The sequence below is a fragment of the Cydia splendana genome, chromosome 6, assembly GCF_910591565.1.
Source record: "Cydia splendana chromosome 6, ilCydSple1.2, whole genome shotgun sequence".
Lineage (NCBI taxonomy): Eukaryota > Metazoa > Arthropoda > Insecta > Lepidoptera > Tortricidae > Cydia > Cydia splendana.
The window spans coordinates 7728308-7749530 of record NC_085965.1 but is presented as its reverse complement, the minus strand read 5'-3'; the positions used below and the strand labels follow the sequence as shown (position 1 = coordinate 7749530).

The 21223-nt window shown below is 38.6% G+C and overlaps 1 protein-coding gene across 1 annotated transcript; it reads right to left on the bottom strand.

The window, feature by feature from the left end:
- Nucleotides 1–9130: 9130 nt before the first annotated feature.
- LOC134791840 (ionotropic receptor 75a-like) lies at nt 9131–20952 on the bottom strand. Its single transcript, XM_063762972.1, has 13 exons — nt 20774–20952; nt 20292–20387; nt 19382–19461; nt 18386–18513; nt 17942–17999; nt 17481–17593; nt 16746–16954; nt 16615–16659; nt 16007–16191; nt 15381–15516; nt 11424–11586; nt 9602–9778; nt 9131–9232 (listed from the first exon to the last, which is right to left on the bottom strand). The coding sequence occupies exons 1-13, from the start codon at nt 20892–20894 to the stop codon at nt 9148–9150; spliced, it is 1596 nt and encodes a 531-aa protein (XP_063619042.1). The 5' UTR covers nt 20895–20952; the 3' UTR covers nt 9131–9147.
- Nucleotides 20953–21223: the final 271 nt, after the last annotated feature.

Genomic DNA, 21223 nt, shown 5'->3' with positions numbered 1-21223 from the left:
AAAAAGAGATAATTGACAGTCGGTCTTTCCTTGAAAGAAACAATGTTGTGTTACTTTACCACGGACTCGAACGGCGGATCGCCGTCAGCCTCGATGAGCAGCACTTTGAAACCGTACCGCTCCGTGAGCCGGTTGGCGAGCACGCACCCAGCAGTGCCACCGCCCACTATGATGAAACTGTAGCGAGCGCCATCTGTTGTTGCAAAAGTGAAAGATTGGATTTAAATATTTTTAGGAATGGTCTCAACATCATATTTTTAAAGTAAAAATAGAAGATATCATATTTTGAAGCATGTAAAACACTTAAGGTAGACGTCCGAGTGCTAATCGCTGTCCCAGTAAATGTCATCTTTAAACTTAAGTATAATTTGGTACTATCACTAGAGGTGACAGCTGAGTAGCATCTATTGGGAACTAACATGTCGATTACCCTTCCCATAATTATAATTAGCATAAAATGAATTAACACAAATAGGGCGGCGTAATTAAATAAAATAAATAAATATTAGGGGACATCTTACACAAATCAACCTAGCCCCAAACTAAACATAGCTTGTACTATGGGTGCTAGGCGACGATATGTGACGTTCCACGGCAAAAGGTACCTTATGGCGGTTGGCGCTTACGCTATTATTAACGCCGCTCCAATATTATTGCGGCGCTATGTGACGTAAGCGGCAGCCGCCATAAGGTACCTTTTGCCGTGGAACGTCACATATACATACTTATATACATACTTATATACATAGAAAACACCCATGACTCATCAGGAACAAATATTTGTGTTCATCACACAAATAAATGCCCTTACCAGGAATTTGAGCGTTTTAGCAATTCTAAGAATACATTCTAAACAAGATGCGGGTGGCGCAAGACCGGTCATTGTGGCACTCTTTGGGGGATATGTCCAGCAGTGAACGTCCTCTGGCTGATAAAATGATGATGATGTTGATTGTAAACAAGACGTAAATAAAAACCTTACCACTTTCATCACGGCAAGCGCAGCTGAAGGGTCCACGGAAAGAACAAATGTCTAGTCACTTTTTTTGAAAAGTGAGATTTTAGTCTCAAAATGTAGAGCTCTCAATGAACTATTAGTTACAGCTTCTGTTACCTCTGTAATCATAAATATTCCTTTTTTTCTCACTTAAAAACACCTATACACGAAAGTAATATGGTTCATTATGTACTTACGTCGTTCCTTTCAAAATTCAAACCGCGTAACTCAAAATGCTGTCACAGTGACTAGACAGTAGACATATTATTTATGTGTACCCTTCAACTATTCTAACAATGCAAAATTGGAGAGAGAGAATTACTCACCTGTTACAATTGCTTGCTGAGGCCAATAGATGGCGGTGAGCCCAAGAACAACCAGAACCTTTAAGGCTGCTTGAACTCTTCTGATCCTTGCAACGGCTAATGCAGCATCCATGTTGCAACTGCAATCGAATAGTATTTAATCTAAGTAAATAAGTTAGATAGGCTGTGAATTGATTTCTGGGGACAAACAATTGGACGTAGTTCAGGAAAAGGGTGTATCCTTAAAATAGTCATTTAAAGAAATAAAAAATAATAATAAATATTACTTAATGCCTGTTCTTTTTACAGTAAGATAAAATTTTGTTGTCAGATTTTTGTGGATTGGATCCTTTTACACATCGGTAAGGTATACCCGGCTAAGATCGGATGGAGGGTAAGATCATATGATCGCAATTGCTTCCAAAATAGTAGTTATTTTACATCACTAATACATAGTAGAATGTATGACGTCATTTCATTCCGCCCCTCTTGCCACATTGTAGTACTATAACCGCTTAGTTCTGTCAGTCGTGTGTTACGGACGTTTGAAAAAAAAGTGCGGAACAGTTAAAATTCAATGGAAAAGACCAGATTTTTTAAACGTCTGTTTATTCCTTGCTTTAGAGTTCAAATTAGCAATTAGTCCGTTCTTAGTCCGCGAGGATTTTTCGATTTGTGACTTGAAAAAAATGTCATTCAACTTTGAGTGTAGATTAATTTCTCCCAAACTATTTTATTAAGGGGCATTTTTTAACTAAGTATAAAAGTTTTTTTTCTTTTTTAACATTTGCAATAAGCATTCGGAGGTAAAAGTTACTAAGAAATAAGTAATATATTTTACGTCACCCTAGGCCCGTAAGTGGGATTTTCTTCCCGCTACGCGAGAAGAGAGATCTGGAGTATTTACGAATTCACCTCCCTAGGTATGTAATGTACTAATACAGTACATATGTTACTTTACCGCCCTAGAGCGAGAAGACAATACGTGTCTAATATGTCAAATATTTAAAGGGCCATATGTACCTACTGTAAAACGTTATACAATACACTTGCGAAAAGGTAATTTGCGATTCGTGTCGATTGAAAACACTCCCTTCGGTCGTGTTTCAATTTATCGCCGCTCGTTGCGAATTTCCTACTTTTCACACTTGTATCGTGATGTACTATTTTTGTGACGTCAACTCGCCGAAAAATAGTCCGGTCTTACCCGGGTATACCTTATTTCGAAACGATAGAATCGGCTAATTTCGGCATCGTAGAGTATGTTCTCACATATTTACTAGTACACAAATTGCACAACACAACATAAACTAGTGGCTCTGTGAGCTGTAGACCTCGCGAGCAGAGCTTGAAATAACATGGTGCTAAGAGCTTTAAATACACCGTGTTTTTTTTGATTTCCGTTAATTTCAAGGGTGCATTCCTGAGCTTAAATCAAGTAACTTTCTCAAAGACACCGATGTTCTAATTAAGTCCATTTCGGAGATAATCCATAATTTATTTTTTTACTATAAGGCCTCTACAAGCGTGTACACTTGCCTTAGGGCCGGCTTACATATTGATTAGTGTTTAGAATGAGTTCATACATTTGCTACTAAACTTAAGTACAATCTCGGTCGATTGATGTACGAAATGACATTGATATGTCACAGATTTCAATTGTTTGGTTGAGTTAAATGTAATGCCCGTGTTACAACAACGCTATATGCTACATTTAATTACTTTTTAAACAAAAAAAAACAAATAAGAAAACAAAAAAAATTTTTTTTTTTGAAAATTAACTATGCCATTTAGTTCTTATAAACGTACTTAACTATACCCCGAAGTTAACGGAATTCAATAAAAACACGGTGTATAGTAAATTAAAGAAAAACAATACGAAATTTATGTGTAAAAAAATACAAAAAGTTATAATATCCCAGCATACAATTACTGGGGATCGAACCCAGACCCTCTGTGCAAACAGAAAAAGCGAACGTTTACAAACTGAGCCAAATAGTTCTTAGATGGGTTGACGAAATTTAGCTACTCCTTCTCAAATTAAAATTAGTTAAAATTAAATATCTAAATACCGCCTAAACCAGCGATAATTTTTTTCTGCATTTTTTGCTATTAACTCTGTAAACATGTTTCAAAAAGAAAAAAGTCTTATGATATCGATACGACTATTTGTTTAGGCGCCAGGTATCACGACTCCGCCATTTTTAAAAATTTCCAAAAACCGGATTGACAAAAAATTTTTATTAAGTCATAAAATTCGGTCACAAAATTTCACGAGAATCGGTTAAGAATTGCGACCTGTAGAGGAGAACATCCGGACATACGAAAGCAAAATGCCCGAGTCAAAACGTAGACCTTCGCTTCGCTTCGGTCAATTAATATGAGATCGTTTTGTTTCGTCCTCTTGACCGTGTCAAGCTGTGATTGGTCAATTTCATTATAATTGACTAATAACAGTTTCATAATAAATAGTATAGTAGAGTTGGGAGCCCATACATGAAAAGTACCCAATTGCAGTTTGGTATACGAAATCTTAATTCAACTATTACAGTCGATGAGTAGAAAAAAATATTAAAACCATCTGTGGGTCTCAAACTAGAAATAATAGTGTACGCTATACGTAGTTCAGTATATTACCTTCTTTCAGTCCGAATAGGTGTAATTAATATTCTCCAACGCCAAGGGCAGCCGAAGCGTGAATGCGTATTGTCTAACTACATTACCTACGTACAACATTTATAAAATTAATCATCACTAAATAAAACACCTTATAATCAAAGTCCCCGCCGCGTCTGTCTGTTTGTGTGTTTGTATGTTCGCGATAAACTCAAGAACTATTGAACGGATTTTCATGCGGATTTGACTATAGAGTGATTCTTGAAGAAGGTTTAAGTGTATAATTTGTTATGGTTTTGTGTAAATTTGTTGAAAAATGACGATGTTTGCTAATTATGTCGGAAAAATCACGTTGTACAGGAGTTTTAAACGAAAACGCTGCCTAATCAGTCTCCCCAACACCCGTCACACTGGCCTACAGCACGTAAAGCCGCATCCCCACTGCTGCGCACGCTACGCACGCACACGCTATACACGTCGCCCACGTGGGTCCATTGGTCATCAGCTACATGTATCCACATTCCCCATTGCGGCGCACGCGGCCCACGCTACGCACGAAAAGGGCCACGTGCACGTGCAACGTATCTATATTTTGATACGAAGTGTTTTTGTGACCACGTGCTTAAGGTCTGTGCGGAAAGAGAAGAGTCGTAGAATATATTGGTTCCCGTATAATCCACGACTCTTCTCTTTCCGCACAGACTCTAGCGCGACCGTGCGCGACTGCGCGGCCTTGGCTTGAAACGCGTTTCCCTAATAATAATAAATGGAACCGTACCGTACTACAAGTACTTACCTGCGCCTGTTCTCGAGAATGGTCGTGCCACGCTCTATTGGGATCGATCTATCATCACTGACAGGACTATTGTAGCCAATAAGCCTGACATAGTGATAATAGATCGATCGCAACGTCGGGCTGTGCTCGTTGACATCACCATCCCCCATGATGAGAATCTCGTGAAGGCCGAGAAGGACAAGTCCAGTAAGTACCTAGACTTGGCTCACGAGATAACCGCCATGTGGGATGTTGATTTGACGATCATTGTCCCGATAGTCGTTTCAGTGAACGGTCTAATAGCGAAGAGTCTCGACCAACATCTTGAGAGACTCTCACTAGGTGGTTGGATCAAGGGTCAGATGCAGAAGGCGGTGATCTTGGACACGGCGCGGATTGTCCGCCGGTTCCTCTCTCTGCGGCCCTGACCATCGGTAGCTTGGGCCTTGCCCCGCTGCTGGCGGCACCCTAGGTTAGGTTTTTTATAATGTGTTTATATGTATTTTTTATCGTTTTGTAAGTGTTTTTATATTTTACTTTTATATTCATATTATAAATAACCTAACTTGAGATGAAAAATAAATAAAGAGAATAAATAAAAACCGGGCAAGTGCGAGTCGGACTCGCGCACGAAGGGTTCCGTACCATAATGCAAAAAAAAAAAAACAAAAAAAAGCAAAAAATACGGTCACCCATCCAAGTACTGACCACTCCCGACGTTGCTTAACTTTGGTCAAAAATCACGTTTGTTGTATGGGAGCCCCATTTAAATCTTTATTTTATTATGTTTTTAGTATTTGTTGTTATAGCGGCAACAGAAATACATCATCTGTGAAAATTTCAACTGTCTAGCTATCACGGTTCGTGAGATACAGCCTGGTGACAGACGGACGGACGGACGGACGGACGGACGGACGGACAGCGAAGTCTTAGTAATAGGGTCCCGTTTTACCCTTTGGGTACGGAACCCTAAAAATGAATAAACAACAGACTTTTGAAGAAATGGTAACTCAAAATTATGTGATGACTGGATGTACCTATTTTATTGTCTTTTGAGTTGTGTTGTGGGGAGTTGTAATGTTTTACGTAGTGAAACATTTCAAAGTTAAAATTTGAGGTCGCATTTTTGTGTCTGGTAGATAGTGGTATAATATAATATGGTAAAATTAAACAATTAACACGAATTATAAAAAAATAGGCATTTATACAATATTACCCGGGCAAAGCCGGGGCGGGTCGCTAGTTTATAATATATTATCACTAGTGGCTCTGTGAGCTGTAGACCTCGCGAGCAGAGCTTGAAATAACATGGTGCTAAGAGCTTTAAATACACCGTGTTTTTTTTGATTTCCGTTAATTTCAAGGGTGCATTCCTGAGCTTAAATCAAGTAACTTTCTCAAAGACACCGATGTTCTAATTAAGTCCATTTCGGAGATAATCCATAATTTATTTTTTTACTATAAGGCCTCTACAAGCGTGTACACTTGCCTTAGGGCCGGCTTACATATTGATTAGTGTTTAGAATGAGTTCATACATTTGCTACTAAACTTAAGTACAATCTCGGTCGATTGATGTACGAAATGACATTGATATGTCACAGATTTCAATTGTTTGGTTGAGTTAAATGTAATGCCCGTGTTACAACAACGCTATATGCTACATTTAATTACTTTTTAAACAAAAAAAAAACAAATAAGAAAACAAAAAAAAATTTTTTTTTTGAAAATTAACTATGCCATTTAGTTCTTATAAACGTACTTAACTATACCCCGAAGTTAACGGAATTCAATAAAAACACGGTGTATAGTAAATTAAAGAAAAACAATACGAAATTTATGTGTAAAAAAATACAAAAAGTTATAATATCCCAGCATACAATTACTGGGGATCGAACCCAGACCCTCTGTGCAAACAGAAAAAGCGAACGTTTACAAACTGAGCCAAATAGTTCTTAGATGGGTTGACGAAATTTAGCTACTCCTTCTCAAATTAAAATTAGTTAAAATTAAATATCTAAATACCGCCTAAACCAGCGATAATTTTTTTCTGCATTTTTTGCTATTAACTCTGTAAACATGTTTCAAAAAGAAAAAAGTCTTATGATATCGATACGACTATTTGTTTAGGCGCCAGGTATCACGACTCCGCCATTTTTAAAAATTTCCAAAAACCGGATTGACAAAAAATTTTTATTAAGTCATAAAATTCGGTCACAAAATTTCACGAGAATCGGTTAAGAATTGCGACCTGTAGAGGAGAACATCCGGACATACGAAAGCAAAATGCCCGAGTCAAAACGTAGACCTTCGCTTCGCTTCGGTCAATTAATAAATGTTAAAAATGTAATTTACAGTCTGTTATTTCGTTCGATAAATACAATGTTTTTCTTACTGTTGTAAATACTTCATTAAATTATCATAATAATGGAGTAACATCTGTAACAGTAATTTATAATAAATAAACAGAGCACGAAACAATGCAGTAGCTTACGCTAATAAATATATGTAAGACGTAGGTTATTTTTTTAGGGTTCCGTACCCAAAGGGTAAAACGGGACCCTATTACTAATTCGCTGTCCGTCCGTCCATCCGTCTGTCTGTCACCAGGCTGTATAGGCTGTATCTCACGTTGAAATTTTCACAGATGATCTATTTCTGTTGCCGCTATAACAACAAATACTAAAAACAGAATAAAATAAAGATTTAAATGGGGCTCCCATACAACAAACGTGATTTTTGACCAAAGTTAAGCAACGTCGGGAGTGGTCAGTACTTGGATGGGTGACCGTTTTTTTTTTTTGCATTGTTTTCGTTTTTTTTTGCATTATTCATTCGCGCGCGAGTCCGACTCGCACTTGCCCGGTTTTTTATTTCTGATAACCTCCGTAATAATATTATTGTTGCGTTTCTGACACAGATAACGTTAGAAAATTTTAGGAAATTAATTGAAAATCATATCAAATACTTACCAAAAAATCGCTTCCTAAGTTCAGAAGATTTAGTCGTACAGTCCGTCTACGTTAACATTGCACGGATTTTAATAGAAAGAAGTGAAGGTGTCATAATTAACGTCATATTTCCATAGAAATTTCACATTAATGATAACATTGCTGTTTGAAGTGTGCAATAAAGAGTATTTAGGTTTATGTTATCTTATTGTGTTAATTTGCGAACAATAAAGTTTTTAAATCCAATTCTAACTTCAAAAACTTCTCTAACACCGTACCTCGAAGAAAACTTCGAAATTGTTAACCTTATTTTAATGAGACCATGGTGTACAATGGAATGATTTTTCAAACGTGCAAAACGTTTGGCACGGCGCTGTTATGCGTTATGTTATGCGGCGATGTTAAACGTAATTTAATGGTGATCTTCATTTTCGTAATTCCTTCACACGAAATTAAATTCTCTTCAAAAAGTTAGTGACTGATGTATGCATGGTACGACCTATTTACATACAGGTATGCCGGTATTTAAATGTAGGTTTGGATCATTGACGTATATATCAGGACTGGCATTACGGGCAATAAGAATGGGGCATGAATGCGGGCCAGTACAGCGGTGTGACACCGCTACAACGCGATTGGTTGATGACTTCGCATCACGCGCGCGATTGGTCGCAACTAGTCGCGTTAGTCTGCACGATTGGCTCGAATTCGTGAGTAACACCCCTGAACTCATCCCTCGCCAAGACACTGAAGTGGCGCGGCCTGGAGGAGTTCATCGAGCGTCTCGCGCGGTCCATGTTCGACCGCGCGGACAACAGCGGGCACGAGCATCTCAACAACATCGCGCCACACCACCCCACCAGACCACCGGAACGGTGGGCCCGGGACTTGCCCCGAGCTCTGCTACACCAGTAGCGGAGCCAAGCCAAGCCCAACTACTCACATCGGATGCACCACGCCACACACGCCAGCTTACTACCGGTCGCCTTCCTCGCGGCCCCGATGCCCGGCCCCGCTCAAACGGTATCACCGGGCTAGGGGTCGTGGGGTTGGGTAAACGATCGGTAGCGAAGAGCTGGCCTACACCAGCAACACTGTCATCCCCAAAACGATGACGACTGACCTCCCCACGCGGTGGGGAGCGACCCGCCACAGCCGTCGCAGCCGAAAGGCGGGCACGGCCTCTCATACCTCCCTAAATGGGAGGTATCGAATGATATACAGCAGCAGCAGCCCCTGAACTAGTACACTTTTAAGTGCTCGTAAAGCCCGTCCTTACGAAGTAATATTATTGGTCTTTGGTTTGGATGTGTTTTGTTGTTGTAATTTAGATGTCTTAAAAGAAAAAAAAAAATTTTTGTAATCTTATTGTATATTACATTTAATGTCGTTTTGTCATTTCAACTAGGATTTATTAACTACAGACTGTGGAGATATCACTACACTTACAACAAACTACCTTTGACTTGGCTACTAGATTTCAGTGTACAATGCTCAATCTACATCTAACAGTTCTTTAGTAGTTCTGCCCCTACAGGTACTCGATCTTTTATCTTTCTGATTAATCTTAACTCGTTCCTCGCGACAAGCCTGAAAAGAGACACAAGACAGTAAATAATTGTAATAAAATATTTGATGTTTAGCAACTATAATACTTCGCAGTGGCGTAGCCTGAACTAGTCTAGCCGTGGGCGAAAACCACATCTACGAGGCCCTTAACTGTATTCTCCCAAGATAATAAAAAGGATGCGTTTGCGAGGCCCCGGCCCCTAAGTGCGAGGCCATGGGTGAGGGACCCATTCGTCCACGCCTAGCTACGCCACTGCTACTTAGTGTCGGAATGAAAAAATGGAATTAAAATTCAAATATACTTTATTCAATTAGGCCTAGCAACAAGCTCGTTTGAATTGTCCAATTTATACAAATTTTATGTTATAGAAAATTAAGCTACTTTGGTACCTTTCTATAAGAACAATGACCGTAGCCAGAAGGTATCCAAAAGCGAGTAGCAGAAAAGCTGGAGCAGCACCACCGAGAGCCAAGGCTCTTGGAGAGCTGCCTCCACAAGAAATCTCAGGACTGTGGGCCTGACGCTGAAGGTGAGAGACCACGCCAGTTTCGTACATACGCAAAAGACTGGAATTGAATTTTTTTTATTTGGTTAATGTCAAAGCTAAATCAAAAATTAACTTAAAATGTCATGTTGCGCTTTAGCAAACATGGGATCTTACAAAAGTTTTTGATAACATTGGGTTTGGATAAACATTGGTAGGATTTGGGGTTGGGTAAGTAAAACAATATTTATCAATATACTTATGTGACTAGAAAAATGTTTGGGACAAAAGACCAGAGTATTTTATAACTACAATAAGAAAATCCCCTTGAATGCACAAAACAGTAAAACCGATAGAGCAATTTATCGTTTTGGTGTGTCTGCTACATCGCCATCCAGTTTTAACAATGCCTTCTTGCTCAACAATGAAAAAAAAACAACGGGTTGCACTCCGGGAGTGCCGGCAGAAGTGAAAACTCAATGACATTGTAACAGTTTTTCGATCTGGTCACGTGTCCGTCTTACGTCTTACGAATCTTACGATCACGTGACCTGTCGCGAGATTAACATTTTTTCCCCATCACAAAAAGTGCACAGCGCCGCTAAAGAAGTTTTCACTTCAAAAAGAAACATCCAATACATAAGGGTCATCTATGAATATAATTTCGAGACCCACCACCCTGTCACACTTTTTCATAGAAAAGAGATAGGTATTTAATACTTACTGTCACACTTGGCATGACTCCCACCCCTCCCCTTGTTGCTATGATGTAAAATGTGGATGAACCCTAATAAGTAGTGAATAGTGATAGACTCTGACTACCATGCTTGCACAAACTTGGCAGTAAGTATTCATACCCGTAATCTCCGTGACTCGACGGAACTTTGCGTGGTTTGACTAGCAATGCACTCACGAGAACTTTCCAAAGTTGCGAAACTTTCCACAAGAGAATTTCTCGGTAACTTCTGAGAATGTTCTCGAAAACGAGAATTTATTGATTTATCGTAGTTTATACCATGAATATTCACGATAGTTTAGGTGTAGTATCCTTACCCCCAGGAAATTCCGACTTTTGGTCTACCGCTTCCGGTCAGAAAAATGTATGACGGCCCGGCCAAACGGTCAGACCTAGGTGAGGGGTGCTCGACCAAATGTCATAGAGGGACCCTGGCAGTTTTTGACGCCGCCATGTTTTTTTCAATATGGCCGACATTTTTTTCAAGTTTGTCCTAGCGCGCTGAAATTTTGGTCACGGAATCTCGGGGTCCCCTAAATACCTATGAAAAATTTTTTTTTGGAAAAATGCTACAAATGCGAGAAAACTGGCCACTTTTATTTTGTATGGCAACTTTTAAACGGTGCGTGATAGGTGGGGTGTGCTCGACAAAATGTCATAGAGGGCCCCGAGACAAAACAAACTGCATTTAAAAAATCAAAATTGCCTTTTTTTTTTTTCAAGTTGGTCCGAGCGCGCTGAGATTTGGCATGGCGGGAGATAGAGGCCTCTAGATTCCTATGACAAAAAAATTTTTTTGGAAAAAAGCTAAGATAGCGGAACAATAATTTCCATGTTGGAGGAATGTTCTGAGAACATTCTCGAGAACGTTTCCGCTTTTAGGGAATGTTCTGCAATTTGTACATTGCTAGGTTTGACTCTAATAATATATAACTCGTTACAAGAAATTGAGATTAAGTTTAAGGCCCATGTAAAGTTTGCGTAGACTTACTTCCAGTTAAAAAACTCTTTATAAGGACTGTTCTTTGATACAGCAATATAAAGGTGTGTTTCTTCCATAGATTGGAGGGAGCCGAGTTCACACAGCTCTTCCTGGTTAAACTTGCGAGATATTAACATATTAGCGTTGTATACTTCTGTGTGGTATGCGTAGCCTGAAACCAATTGGTCAGATTGCAATTGCACACAAGAAAACAGTAAAGGCCAGTTGCACCAACCAATTTTGACAGACTGATCAACATCACTCAACAGAGAAGTATGAAAATTTCCATACAAAAAACTTTAGGGAACGCTTTAATGGTGACTAAACGGTTTGGTGCAACCGATTTTGAATTTGATTTTTTGAGTTTTTTACCACATTTAATACAGGCATGATATTTCGACTTTTAGATTGACTGATTGGACCAAATTTTTAATTCAGTATTCTCGGATCATTAAAAAATTAAGGGTTTAAAAAACGCATTTCACGATTTTACTTATATTCCCCAACCCGGTCGGCTAGGTCCGCGTGTGGACTATAACCCAATCCCTCTCGTGCATGAGAGTATACCTACTCTGTGCCCAACAGTGAAACGTATATAGGCTAAATTATTATTATTTATCGTTTATCAGTCAAGTCAGTCAATATCTCCAAAAATACTTAATGATTGTTATATACATAAACATTTTAAAATCATCTTTAGTACTTTTTCACGCCGCGATATTTTAAAGATGAATAGGAGGTTAATTTGTTTTACTTTTTACCCGACTACGGCAACGCAAAAGGAGGGTTATGATTTTGACCGGTATGTTTGTGGGTATGTATGTATGTATTTCATCTGTTCCCTCATAATTTCTAAAGTACTCATTGAAATTTGACAAACGACGTGTCGTTCGAATCGTCTTAATCTTCCCCTGGCGTCACAAAAAAATTAACACGGCGCCCTCTAGAGGTCATAAAGTCACGAACCAAAAAAATAAAAATAAGTAATAATGACGTGTTGTATATCATTTATTACATATACGCGTAATCGACATCCCGTAAATCACCCCTATACATTAGAAGATAAACCCCTGAAACGCGTCACTGAAATCAAGGACCTTGGTACGTGGTTTGACACACAGCTCACGTTCAACCAGCACATTACTAAGACCTGTAACGATGCCCGAAGATGCTTAGGGTTTGTCATACGCCAAGCCAAGTTGTTCACCAACAGACAGGCACTAACCGTCCTATACAACTCGTTCGTCCGGTCCAAGCTAGAAACTAATGCGATAATTTGGAATCCCCACGAAAAACATTACACGCTTCTAGTGGAAAGAGTCCAAAAATCCTTCGTTAGGTTCCTATATAAGAAATTATACGGGTATTATCCTCTATTGTATCCAACACTATTCGTGTTGGGTATGGTAGACTACACATCCCTCGAAACCCGCAGGAGTATATATCTAGTCAAATATTTCTTCCAACTAATACGTGGGACAATAACTAACTCTCAATTACTGTCGCAAATAACAATTCGTGTTCCCCGACTCACTGCTAAAGTGCTACGCCCTCGACGTCGCGGTCTCTTCGCTGTCCCCACAGCTCGAACTCGCATGCTTGCTAACTCTCCTCTTTACCAAGCACAGTCGCTACTGAACGACATACTAGACAGCGACGACGAACTCGACATCTTCACTACAACCGAGACCAAATTCATAGCCGCATCATGTCGTTATATCGAGAAAATCGTAACCACTAGCTCCATTATTTACCAATGAATGCATTATTAGGAAAAATTAAATCAGTTATGTGCCTATTGATTCTGTATAAGTAAATGAATGTATTATTAATTTTATTAGAGTAAAATGTGACATGTTATTCAAATTGCAAATAGTAATATTTATTTATTTTATTTCATCATTTTATACAAATACTCTTATATTCTAATTTAGTCTGTAGAAATCGATTTCATTTATATTTTATTAGGATTTTATTTAGAAAATTGTGACATTAACAAATATTGACGTTTCTAATTCCATAATCATTCGGCATTGTACATATAATTTTAGTTTTGATTTAGTCCAATATTATTTTATTGTATTTATTGCAGTTAATGCATGTTAGATATTAAGTAATGTAATGCCAATTAGCACGTAAGGTTTATCTGTAAGTGCTAATTGATTGAAGTGAATAAATGATTGATTGAAAAAAAAAAAAGAGCTCAATTAGCACATTTCAAATATATACATATTGTTAGCTTTTGCTTTTGCCGGCTTTGCTTGCATGCACCCGTTAAAACATTAATTTATCTGGTAGGTAATTCGAACTACGAATCCACAATCGCTCTGGATTCTATCTATCCGCGTGTTACGCGACTACGGCGATACAAGAAGGATTTTTCAAAAGAAATTTGTTTGGCCGCTATATACATGGTGTTTTTTAATGATCTGCAATATTTTATAACGTGAATAGGTATAGAAGTCCAGATCAGCAAATTTTTTTACGAGATCGGGTTTGGTCCCGTGGTAAATGTTGCTTAGTAATGTCTTAGTATATTCACCTCGTTAAAATTCGCAGTGGTCAGGCAAAGCATACTGAAACGTACCTATGTGACGCACCGGACTCGGTCCAAAAGGCGACACTAAAAGGGTCAGGCGTAGCCCGATGTACGTGGCGCGCTGTACGCGGTCCAAAGCCGGGCGCCTTCGGCACCCTCATACTAAAAGAGTCGGGCGTAGCCCAACGTACGAGGCCTGATGTACGCGTTCCAAAGCCGGGCGCCTTCGGCGCCCTCATACTAAAAGAGTCGGGCGTAGCCCGACGTACGAAGCACGATGTACGCGTTCCAAAGCCGGGCGCCTTCGGCGCCCTCATACTAAAAGAGTCGGGCGTAGCCCGACGTACTAGGCTCGCTGTACGCGTTCCAAAGCCGGGCGCCTTCGGCGCGCTCATACTAAAAGAGTCGGGCGTAGCCCGACGTACGAGGCACGATGTACGCCTTCCAAAGCCGGGCGCCGAAGGCGCCCTCATACTAAAAGAGTCGGGCGTAGCCCGACGTACGAGGCTCGCTGTACGCGTTCCAAAGCCAGGCGCCGAAGGCGCCTTCATGCCAAAGGTTGTCGGGCGTAGCCCGATATAAGCGGCGCTCTGCGTGCATTTCTGTACTGAGGACACCCTCGCAAAAGTAATATAAAGTGACTTCAAATATTATTAGTAAGTAACGAAATCCTGACCCCAAACTTAATTAAATAAAAAATAAGTTCAAAAACTAAAACCCGACTACTGCAAATCGCGCTCTAAAAAGTATGAAACAAGATATAATTCTTATCTGAAATTATCATATAGGAAAATTATAAGAGTTATCATTTTTTTATATATTGACAGAGATTCAGAGGATAGCCGTGGTCGTATGCCACTTTACCTTAAAGTTTATAATCGTGGCATACGTCCACGGCGATCCTTTGAATATCTCTGTAAATATATAAAAAAATGATAACTCTTATAATTTTCCTATATGATAATTTCAGATAAGAATTATATCTTGTTTCATACTTTTTAGAGCGCGATTTGCAGTAGTCGGGTTTTAGTTTTTGAACTTATTTTTTTGAGAAGAGAAGGTAAGCTAGGTCGCATTCCCCATCATCGTGTTTTACATCATCTCTGGTACTTACATCGATCTTCGGTCCACCGGTCATCGGTAACAAAGCATTTTATCCAATATAAAACATCCAAGTATCCGCCTCAATTTAAACTTTGCGCAATTTGCTTAAAGTTTGCCTTGCAGCTCGAAACAACTTCATAAAACACGAATTTATTTAAAATCAGACCTTATATTTCCCGTCTTAAATGCCTTATGAACTGCATTCTTAAGATTAGATACACTTTTAGCTCTCTTTAATTTTTAAGTTCACGTAAATAATTCAAAATTAAATCTTAGCTTACAGGCAATAAGGGTGTCCGTAGACGCATAATGAAGTGGCATACCTCCTGCTTTCACCATTTCAATGCCTTCCTCCAAAGGTACCAGTAAGGGCTCTCCCTTCTTCTTCTTAAATACTTTAAACCTCCTTAATTTATCCTCCACTTCAGCATTCTTTTTATTGTAGTAATACGTCGGATTCTGGAATTACAATGTCATTGTCCGTAAATGCGATTAAATAAGGTGCAGCGGGACAATTTCGACTGCGGGTTAATTTCAACTAATCGAAATATCTTCCATGTTTTACATTATTAACTAGAGTGTCATATACGTCCAGATAGAGAAAAAGATGTGCTGTGTGTGTTGTGTGTGACTCTAGTTAATAATGTAAAACATGGAAGATATTTCGATTAGTTGAAATTGCCCCGCTGCACCTTACATTTTTTTGATTTTTATAGATTTTTTTTGGAATTTCCATCCTAGCCAAGACAGGGTTTTTCCTCATAAACAAGAGGGAGTAGTTTATGCAGTCCATGAATGACACTTGGTTAATGGAATAATTTTTCACGATTCTCTCCCAAGCATCTGTACCAAATCTGCCTTTTAGACACATTTGAATTCCGAGAACTTGTCCAATCCCAAGCCATTTCTATAGTAATGGACTGGTTAATTCACAAAAATCCAAAGCTACCTGTAACCACGAACGAGTGTAACCTATGTCCTGGTATATCAGCGATAGTGGGCTTTCCAGGAGTTCTTGCAGAGAGTTGATGGAAGGCGGTGGCCCATTCAGTAACCAACTGACAACGCTGCTGGTGTAGTAGTTGTATATGAGGACGCAGGATACACCTGTCACTAGGACTGTGAGCTGCCGAGCTGTTGGTATAGTAAAGACATAATTTATAACAATTCCCTTAAAAAAGATAAATACTCGGCGCTTAGCGGGTATTTAATTCGTCCCCCTCGCTGTTGAGACCTCAGACTGCTGGTGCGCTGAGGGTAAGTCCTTCCTCCGGGAGCTGGGTCGTCGCCTGCTTGAAAGAGGGCCTTGACCCCCGCTCCGAGCGAGCGTGATGGGTACTTTGCGTCGGGGGCAGCCCGGGACGGGCTTCAGTAGGCAATTTATTTTATACTTATTTAGTTTCTATTTATATTTAAGTTTAGTTTTTAATTAGTTTTATGTTTAGTTTATTTGTTATTTTAATTGTGAAATAAATTTGTTCCTTCATTTATAACAACAAAATCTTTAAATTGTACAAGAGATTGACACCAAAAAAAATAGTTATTAAAACTTCTTACCAGACGATTCTCGTCTTGGATCCTCATTATCACCATCTTGAAAAACTGAAAATTAAGGGATTTATCATTCAGCTAAGATTCAGTTTAATAAAACAACAACTGTCGAACCTTTTGTTTACCAAAACACATACATTGCTGACAAAACGTAGCTGCCACAGTAAATACAGCATACTGTACAGCGGCTGGTCTCCTTTCGGCTCTGGCCGTCAGAAACAACATCAGAGCGCACAGAGAAATCACAGCTATCACGCAAACCCACACGCCGTTAGTCAGAGGACGTAGGAATTGGTTCTCGAACTTTCCGGGACCGGTGGTTGGGATACGGTAGTAATATCTTGTCCTGAAACGGATTATACAAGTGTTACTAACAACACCAGATGTGGTACAAATACGATAGACACCGAAGTGATAATAAGGTTTGGAAAATCACGTCGGGGTCACCAGTTGTGGGACTAATATCACAAGTAAAATAAATGTATAGATCTTATGGCTCCTCTACACGATGGCCCAGCGCTGGACCAGCGAGATGACCATGCGATGGTGGTGGCTCCTCTACACGATGGCCCAGCGTTGGACCAGCGAGATGTCTATGTAATGGTTGAAACGCACGCTACACTAACTACACGCTATATTAGTTCTGGAATGGGCCATGTTTAGGTAGATGCGTAGGTACTGCCATCGCTGGCACCTTTGATATGCGGACAAAAAACCGACACCGCGGGCAATCGGCCATCCCTCTGATTCCGAGGTGAAACCCTTAATTTGCCTGAGCTAAATACAGCGATACATGCATGCGTTACGTTCTCTATCAGTCAATTATACCTAATTATGTGAAAATAAAAGTTTATATAATCCAAATATCATACTCAATAGAAGTTACAGGCGGCGTCACCATGTCTACTCTTTGGAAAATTTCCAATGGCACGCGTAGTATCGGCGTGATGTCTTGTTCTTTTAAGAATACTAAAGTCGCAGCCACCTACAAATCAATTTTAAAAATTAAAAACAAAATTGTCACTTTTTCAATTCTCATTGATGTTTTTCTCTTCGTCCTCGCGTTATTCCGGCATTCTTGCCACGGCTCATGGGAGCCTGGGGTCCGCTTGGCAACTAATCCTTGACTTGGCGTAGGCACTAGTTTTTTACGAAAGCGACTGCCATCTGGCGTTTAAACCCAGAGGGACCCAGAGGACCTTCCAAAGTAGACCTTATTGGGATTGGTCCGGTTTCCTCATGAATACTCATGATGTTTTCCTTCACCGAAAAGCGACTGGTAAATATATATCAAATGATTCTCATTGATGTTAATAAAAAGAAAATAACATACTGGCGTAGTATTTCTCTCAAATTTCCCGATCCATCTATCAACAATCGTATAATTATACCTGTAAACATGTTCATATTAATAAATTATGTTATTATTATTCTGTAAAAGGTACAATTAAATTTTGCCAGGCAAAATAAAAATTCAGTGAGATTTTATTTTTTCAACAAAGGAAATTAAATTTTGTAGTGTACTTAGAGGTCCCTACACTACAAAATTTAATTTCCTTTGTTGAAAAAATAAAATCTCACTGAATTTTTATTTTTTGTTCCAAATAAATTAGGTATAAGCCCTGTGGGACACCAATTAAGACAAACTTATTTATTAACTGTCATTAAGTTACTATCCTATTTTTATTTGGGTCTCTAGGCTCCTGCAATAAGCAATAATAGGATCCAAGGATGCGCTAGAAAATGATTAGGAGATAGTATTATTGAATTAGCTCACCTGATATTATGTAGTTGTGCTATTTCTACCAACACTCTGGTGCCTGTAGTGGTCATAACAGCAACCCCAGGAGCCGGAGTATCCCCTATAAGCATGTTCACGTCAAATACTTTTGGCGGCGTTGACATCTGCAAATCGATTAAAAACGAATGAAAGAGACAAATATTTGGTCTTTACGAGATATACCGGGTGTGGCCTGTAACACGAGCAAAGAATTAAAAGATAGATTGTACTGCTCAAACCGTGACACTTTTGTTCAACAACTTTTAAAAATTATGAAGTATTTAGACTCCCTATTTTTCATACAAAATAAATATTATCTTCAATGGACGCCATCGCCACGCCATATCATTGTGATTGACGTTGCTTGTCACGCCTTAAACATAACAAAATTCGCAATACATTGCGTCTTAGAATAAACTTTAAAGTGTATTAAAAATCAAACCACAAGTTATTTTTAAAAGTCGCTGAACAAATGTTGGTCAGTATGAGGAGTACAATTACAGTTTAATTTTTTGCTCATGTTACAGGCCACACCCGGTATACACAATATTAATATTATGGTTTCTTTTGACCGCCAATAAAAATCACAAGAAATATCTTATCTTATTGTTTTCGGGGGCACTTGCGAATACACTTCAACCCATAGGGATCTTTTGTGCAATTACCCCCTAGAAAAGATCCGTCAACTACTCAAGGGCTTTTCCCACCATATCCATGTGCCGGATGATGGGGCTCATGGGTGGCGTTTTAAAGTCCTTGAAAATGACAATAAATAAAAAAAAACTAAAATTTTAAATTTATGTAGTTTAACCCTCAAATGTATCTTCAGCCAGCAAGACAACAAAAGTTGCCACACAATAGAATGCAATTTAAATTTGTCAAAATTCTAATTAGAATAGAATGGGAGACCTTTAAATGGGCGAAAAGTTAAATTAAAAAAGCTAATATTTTGTTATAATACATATTCTTTTAATTTTATGTAAGTTTACTTACAACTCCGACATAGTTAATTGTTGAATTTTCGAAGTCCCATCTTCTGTAGTATTTGTAAACATTTAAATGATTTATCAAATCTGAGAAATGAGGATAACATTAGTTGCAGTGGTAAGTGAAATTCATTATATAAATATATAAATAAGTCATATACACATGCAGCCTGTAAAAAGTCCTCCATTTTCGAAATTATAAAACCCACGGGTCCGCGAGGCTTAGAACTTGGACCATTTGAAAAGTACACGGAAATAACATGTCTAAGTAGTCACATTTTTTTGAAAATTAGATTTTGATCTCAAAATGTAGAGCTCTAAATGAACTATTAGTAACAGCTTCTGTTACCTCTGTATATCATATATAATTATAATTTAGGTAAATAGTGAAATTAATCCTGTGTTGAAATTATATCAGCTCCCCGTAATGGTGCCAAGATAATGAATTTAAAGTACCTATATCGGGTGATTTACTTTCGCGGCTTAACTACCATTAATATGCATGCTTAATTATATAGAATCTATGGGGAGTAATCAAATGAAGTGAGATGTTTAGTGATTAATATGTACGTAACTATGTATGTTCATTTGTTCCCTCATAATTTACTTTCTGTACATCTCGCTTGCACTAATATGCGAGTACGAGCGAGTAACTATTAGGAAAATGAAATGACAGATCCTAAGTTACCTGCTTTGACAGTTTTGAATGATTTACGGTTAGTTTCACTGGACTTATATCGACGGGGATACGAACCGTGATTACCTTTTGTATTGTTTTCGAGCTCCCGATATTTCGACGCAACCCCGTGACCCCGTAAACAACATGCATGTAACTGCGTCGAAATATCGGGAGCTCGAGAACAATACATACAAAAGGTAATCACGGTTCATATCCCGGTCGATATAAGTCTAATTACCTGCTTTGTTTCGCCAATTTCCCAGTTTCTTCACCACGACATTACCTCCGCGTAGTTTTCCAAAATTATATACATCGTAAATGTTATTTTCAGATCCTGCAAATAATTTTACGATATAATCTTGTTTAATAATTTAGTTTAGTATAGTTTAGTTTAGTAATTTAGTTTAGTTTAGTTTAATTAGTTAGTAGTTTACTAATAACTAAAACTGAAGTGTCAAATTAAGTATATCCAAGGAACTCATTATATGAGACGGGATTCGAACCTACGACCTCCAGATTAGAAGTTGCACGCTTACTCTACCAGTAGGGATATTATGGTTCCACTTTCATCGTCTATCGTTTCCTGTGTCACTCTCGCTATAACATACTAGAAGAAAGTAACAACCACAATGATAGGCGATAAAACGTAACCATCCTATGCTCTCAATGGACTTTATTCACTATGATACCTAATAATGATAATTGATAATTATTAGGTACCTTTCTGTAGCGACAGTGTGACATCGGCATCTACGCTCAGATTTAATTTTTCGAATGTATCCAATAAACATGAAAAATTTTCATTCATCTCCACGTAGGAAACTGTTGATATATTAGACATCCAAGTATCAGTATCAATAATCAACCACTTGTGATTTACATTAAATAAGAGATTTTCAGATGCAACGGAAGATAATAGAAAAAAGAAAATGCTTTTACGAAGCATCTTGGCTGATAAAGAATAGGTACAATAGGTCGACGTTCTTATAGACTCGGATTTATGAATTTATAATTTGTCTTTTGATGTTCATGAAGTACAGTTAGTTTCAAAAGATTGAGGACACATAAATAAAAAACCGGACAAGTGCGAGTCGGACTCGCCCACGGAGGGTTCCGTACTTTTTTGGGTTCCGTAGCCAAATGGAAAAAAACGGAACCCTTATGGATTCG